At 37.6% G+C, this 6,194-nt stretch overlaps 1 protein-coding gene across 2 annotated transcripts; it reads left to right on the top strand.

The window, feature by feature from the left end:
* The first annotated feature begins 966 nt into the window (after positions 1-966).
* LOC136687227 (major histocompatibility complex class I-related gene protein-like) lies at positions 967-5,964 on the top strand. 2 transcript variants are annotated; one of them, XM_066661537.1, is made up of 7 exons: positions 967-1,045; positions 1,423-1,510; positions 2,048-2,308; positions 2,454-2,762; positions 3,148-3,450; positions 3,673-3,793; positions 4,088-5,964. In XM_066661537.1, exons 2-6 carry the CDS (start codon positions 1,462-1,464, stop codon positions 3,774-3,776), a joined length of 1,026 nt encoding a protein of 341 aa, XP_066517634.1. In that variant the 5' UTR covers positions 967-1,045; positions 1,423-1,461; the 3' UTR covers positions 3,777-3,793; positions 4,088-5,964. The 2 variants fall into 2 exon arrangements, with proteins under 2 accessions (XP_066517634.1, XP_066517635.1); XM_066661538.1 differs by having other exon boundaries at positions 973-1,077.
* The last annotated feature ends 230 nt before the right edge of the window (positions 5,965-6,194 follow it).

The raw sequence follows: 6,194 nt of genomic DNA, 5'->3' as shown, positions 1-6,194 counted from the left end.
TGAAAATGTAGATGGTCCTGGTTTTTTCACTTCCTTTATATTGTTATCTAGATTATACCGTTGGCTGAAAGCTTGTTGGGCTGGATAACTGTACATGCTCTAACATGACCACTAAAAAAACTGTAACAGTATCATCTTGCATTTGACTGTGTAACTGATAACAGTTTGGAAAGATTTTTTTGGTGCTCCGCTTTCCTCCAGCAGTCAAAACATGTTGGTAGGTGGAGTGACTGTGTGAAATTGTCCACAGGTTTGAGTGTGTGACATGGTCAACAAATGTGTGCATGTGAGTGATTAGTTGTGTGTGTGTGTGTGTGAGTGGCTGGGTGAGTGTGTGATATTCTGTCCAGGGTGTGTTCATACCTTATACCCAATAATTCTGGGTAGACTCCAGACCCTCTGCAAATTTGATGTGGATTAAATGCTTACAGACAATGAATGGATGAATGAATCACAAACCATTTGCTTTTAAATGGTTCACTCCACCTGGAAAGACTTATTTTGTCACCAACTAAGTTCATCAGTCAGAATAGCAAGGAAAGGGAAGGGCGTTGGAAGCCAGGGGCGAGTATGTGGTTACAGTGAAACCATAATTATGTTCATGAATGTTAATGTTCTGAGTAATTCATTCATTCATTATCTGTAACCGCTTATCCAGTTCAGGGCCGCGGTGGGTCCAGAGCCTACCTGGAATCATTGGGCGCGTGGCAAGGATACACCTTGGAGGGGGTGTTCTGAGTAATTGATAAGGTTTAGAGATATTCATATGCCATTGCTAATAGTGTGCTGCATAAAAAAATATTCATGATTAATGTAGAATATATACATTTATTTGGTTTAAAGGCTGACTTTACGACTTTCATTTCTTGAAAACTAAACACTGGAGTCTGGTTTTCCCCGTGTTTAAGTGTTGTCAGTAACCTGTAATCTGGAGGAAGTGCTCTGAAATCATGTGACTATGGCACCGGGAATATGAGCATTACACTGGAGAGAGGAGATACTGTGGGCAGTGTTGAACACATCTCTCACTGGGACCCTGGCAGAGGTGTGTATCAAATTAGTGTCACAGCTCTCAGTGTGAGTATGTTTTGGCACTGCTTCTTTGAATCATATCAGATTTAAATGTCATCTACTTTGGCTTCATTCATCCGCATCTGTTCTGTCCGTTTTCTTTTTATTTATCATCTTAAGATAACAGCCTTTGTGCTTGTCTTAACCTGTTATTATTCACTGTCAGATTTGTGTCACTCACCAAGGTGCGGTCCTTGTTTGTAACACACTATGTATTGTGTAACATACCGTGGTATTAAGAGATTTTAACAAAAAAGCAATTAATGTCACAGCTCTGTTTAGATCATGACAGCATATTTCACTTGATGATTAAGTGTTGTCTCTTCATGCATGGTTTGTTTCTTTTTTCAGTCAAGTTCAGTGACAAGTACAAACTAAGAGGCAATAAAGATGAAGCTTTTTCTTCTCCTCCTTTTCTATACATCTTATACAGCCGCAGGTGAAAAGTTCTCTTTCAATTGGGTTTGTTAAGATTCTCAAACATATCTCAAATGTTTCTGTGCCTTGGTGTCCAGCGTTGGTGTAATTGGATTATATTATTCTCCATGTATAGTGTGTCTTTAGCAACACCATGGAGATACATTTAGACTTTCACTTTCGATTTGTCACATTTCTTTGTAAATACCCTCAGCTGAGTTCATCACACAACAATCTCATGCCTTTGTCACATGATCCACAAAATCACCTGATTACTGATTACCCAGGCAACCTTGAATTGGATAAGTGCTTACAGGCAAAAAATGAATGAATTAATGAATATATTTCTTGCATAAAATGGTCTTAAATGACAGCAATAATAGTTATTGCAGTTATTTCTGGTACAATATATATTGACCTCAAAATGACTACCGTGACAGGCCTGCACCCCAGAGGATTTAAACATATCACATAGAGTGAACACTTCTCTGACTTCTGTGTAAATATTGAGTGTTTTTCCTGTTGTTCACAGAATTTATTTTGATTGATCTATTTTCAGAAGTCTACATCTACGTCACCAGGTACACAGCAACCTCTGGAATACCAAACCTGCCCGCATTTACAGCTGTGTCATTTCTTCATGAAAAGCAGATCCATTACTACGATAGCAAAGACCACACACTCCTCCCCAGACAGGAATGGGCCAAGAGGGTGTTCGGCGATTCGTACTGGGACAAAACCACACAATTGCGCTATTCAGAGTCTATCCAGTTACAGAATGGGCTCAGCAGTGCCATGGAGAGTTTTGGACAAAGAGAAGGTTGGTGAATAAGAGCACAAACTTCCATCACTATTGATCATAAAGAAAAATTTTAGGCGTGGTGGGCCTATGTCACATCATTGACAGATGATCCACTTTTAACAGATCATCATCAGTCATGCGCATATTACTCTTTCTGTCTCAGGTGTGCACACATTCCAGAGGATTTCTGGCTGCGTGTGGGATGATGACTCAGACTACTCTGAGGGCTTTGACAAATATGCATACGATGGACATTGTTATCTATTTCTGGATATGGAGAACAGGAGCTTCACAGCTTTGGTTCCAGAGGCAGAATCTGTGGCTCAGATGTGGAATCAGAACCAGACACAGCTGGAGATCCTTCAGTTCTATTACACACAGGAGTGTGTGGCCTGGCTGAAGAGTCTTTTCCCTAAGAATCATGGGGGCCACCATTATTATATGAATCCGCTGCAACAACATTATGCCATTGGTACATTTTCCTCAGTTTATTTCTTTATTCCACTTCACTGCACTGACCTCATTGACCATCAGTTGTATGACTGGCTTGTTATAACTGTAGATAAGCAGATCAATTGAAACAGACTTTATTAGAAAGTCTATAGATTTAGTTTTCCACATATTCACCATTGGATAGATAAGATATGTGAGGGAATTATATAGACTTATGATTTTTTATGGACTATGGCCACTGCCTGATTCTTAACTGCATGAAATAATAGTTGCAATTACTCATCAATGATCAGTTAATATGCTTTATATTTTAATATACAGAGCCTCTGAATAGAAACATCTTGTGACTTATTTTTTCAAACATTCATAAGTCCTGTGGCCCTCTGTTTATGCTCTCCCTCCAGTCCTCCCTACAATCCAACAGTACAGGTTCAGATTTCCTCCGGTGTTAGTGTGTCGTGTTACAGACCTTTCGTCCAGAATGGTGCAGATGTTTTGGCAGAAAAATAAAAAAGAAGTTGATGACCCAGTGTCCATTGGAGAGACACTGCCCAATGGAGATGGAACCTTCCAGAAGACCATATACCTCGCTTTGACACCGAAGGAGCTGATGAAGAACCGGTACACATGTGTTTTGAAGTTCCTGAGCATTTCTGAAGAAACACTCATCACTATGTCTCAGGACTCTGCGTTTAAATGGAGCCCTGGTAAGGAGCCACAACAGGTACCACAGGAACGTGTACTGCCTGTCATACACAAAGATCAGATATATGTGTGCACCTTAGTGTTTATGTTTTAAAAATGCTCACTAGTGTGTGCATATGTTTGGATCAAAGATGAGTTAAATATGGAGACTAGTTTCCTTAGGTCTATTTACTGGTTAGATAAATGTGTAATCCATTGTGTGTGTGTGTGTGTGTGTGTGTTAGAAACCCACTTTTACTCTAAAGCCCATCGTTCCAAATGGGGACACAATGATGATGAAGACTATGATGATGAAGAATATGATGATGAAGAATATGATGACTGGTAGTGTGCATTCATTCAGAGGTATGCAGGCATTTGATTGAATAAATCCACAAAGACTGGTGAGGTCCAGTTCATGTTTGAATACTTCCTCTTTTCCACAGAGATGATGTTGCTTTTAATAATGTTAGTGACGGTCTCTGACAATTTACTGTAACTCAGTGTCTGGGGCTCCGGCGATCAGCTACAAATATTAAACCACAGATAAATATGTGGCCATAACTAAGTACAAATAGACAATGTAATAGTCAAGATTATTGAAGATTACTATATGTGTACACGAGTTATTCCTCTATGTGTTTGTGTGTTTTCCTGCAGAAAGACCTGAGATTGGATGGAAAATGGCGGCCCTGATCTGATCTGGGGTTTCAGATTTGAGTGTGTGATTGTCTGATTAATCACAAATCTTTTAAATCAAAGAGAATCCTGTGTTACCTCCTCCTCAGCATAACTTCCTCAGGGTGCAATCAATTCTGTTACTGTGAATTAAAATATGTTGATTTAAGATCTTAAATAGGTTATAATATGTAAACTGTATAATGTATGGTTTAAATCCTTTAAAGGGTGTGGCATATGTGACTTGTTTAATTTGTAAATGAAGGATAAAAATACCATTAATGATGTGAACTGTGCCAAAAAACCTGAAAGTGAAATTTAATGTTACACAGTTAAAATGTAAATAATTTATTTTTTTAAGGCATATTTTTCCATTTTCATGTTTTTAATTGACCACTAGGCAATGTTCACAGCTGAGTTTTTCTAAACTCATAAAGGGTGATATATAAACACAATAAAAAAAAGTAAAGCTTTCAAATGATCACAAATAAAACACTTGGCCTAGGTTCTGTTATTAAAAACAAAGCACTACACAATGTTAGGATAAACTGTCACTGCAAGTTTCAGTTCAAGTCCTTAAATGTATAGGTTTAAGGGTACTCTGATTTATACACACTGGGAAAGTACGTGATGCCCTGTGTTGGAGTGGCACTCCATCCAGGATTCTAAATTTTCCATCTTGGAAAAAAATAATCCTGTATTCTTATTTCATTTTTCTGAATAGTTAACAAATATCATAAACGTTGTGATTAGGCTTCTACCTATAATATTACTTGTTACACACTGTTTTCACAAGTTTCTGGAGGTGTAACAGTGGTGGCAATCTTAAATCAACTTGTGCTCACACAACTTTCAGATGTAATTTAGAACTTAGTTTAAAATTTCATATTAAAAAATGGCTTTTTCAAAAAAGGCACATAAACATAAACATTCATTCATTCATTGCTTGTAACCTCATCCAGTTTTGGGTCGTGGTAAATATAAACAATGTCCAATTGCTCAAATATTGAAGTCACAATCTTCACATAATTAATTTTAATACATACATTAATAAATGTTTAAAATAGCAACACACTCGTTTAAATAATTAAAAAAATACAAATATTAAATTTTACCCCACAATATACATATATTGTAAATACGCTCACAGCAGAAAGTCAAAGGAAAATACCAGAGACAAAAGCAGTTTCCCAGACAACAGTTCTAAAAATAATCCAGACTAAAAGTACAGACAAATTGAGACCCATAATATCCACTCAAGACGTGTTGATGCACCAAACTTGTTCACATCATATAAACAGCCCTGCAAGTCTTTATCTATGAGAGAGAGGAAACCAGTTTGCCAGTTTGAGAAAAAACTGAACTAACAAGCAAGAAACGAGTTTAAGAACATTGATCCGATCCATACAAATGCATCACCCGTCTTAACAGTCCAATCTCAAAAATACGAAACACATCGCGTCCAGTATCAGTCCAATACACAACACTGATTTTTACGGGATGATTTTAACGTATTTTATTTGACAACTCTATTCACCGAAATTCGGGAAGTTCTACTAGATTTTAACGTCGTTAAATTTAGGGCACCTTCAAAAGTGTTTCACAGTCACCCCCCTCCTAACTCTGTGATATGAAGCTGAATTCAGCGGCATTTTGTTCCATATTAAATGTTGCGCAAATACATTGTTTTGGTTGGCCCGCACGTCCTAAAACAACGGTGCTAGCGGTGGCTTGTTCTCCTGCTGGCCACATTTGTGGGTCAGGCTGCATTTGTATGTGAATCGGGTGAAATACAGGAAAGTCTTAAAATGCAAAAACCCGCGAGAGGAAATAAATACACGTCACGGAAAACACGTGAGTGACTTGATCCACAAACGCAGATTCAACAATTTACAAATACATTTTAAATTCGAGACTTCGACTTTACAAATATATGCAATGTAAATTTAACCAGATATTTTTATTTTCGCATAAGATATATCTATGAAAACCAAAAACATGTATCTATGAATGTAACTGTACTTGTACGGTGTATGGAAATAAACTATTACAATCAATAATCTGGGCCGAGTCTGGCACTAATGGCGTG

The sequence above is a fragment of the Hoplias malabaricus genome, chromosome 2 (genome assembly GCF_029633855.1).
Source record: "Hoplias malabaricus isolate fHopMal1 chromosome 2, fHopMal1.hap1, whole genome shotgun sequence".
NCBI lineage: Eukaryota > Metazoa > Chordata > Actinopteri > Characiformes > Erythrinidae > Hoplias > Hoplias malabaricus.
This window is presented reverse-complemented; position numbering and strand designations above follow the sequence as displayed.

Coding starts and splice junctions, on each gene's coding strand:
- LOC136687227 (XM_066661537.1), top strand. CDS start 1,462: ATGAAGCTTTTTCTTCTCCTCCTTTTCTATACATCTTATACAGCCGCA. Junction 2,309..2,453: donor GAGTTTTGGACAAAGAGAAG/GTTGGTGAATAA, acceptor TTTCTGTCTCAG/GTGTGCACACATTCCAGAGG. Junction 2,763..3,147: donor GCAACAACATTATGCCATTG/GTACATTTTCCT, acceptor CTCTCCCTCCAG/TCCTCCCTACAATCCAACAG.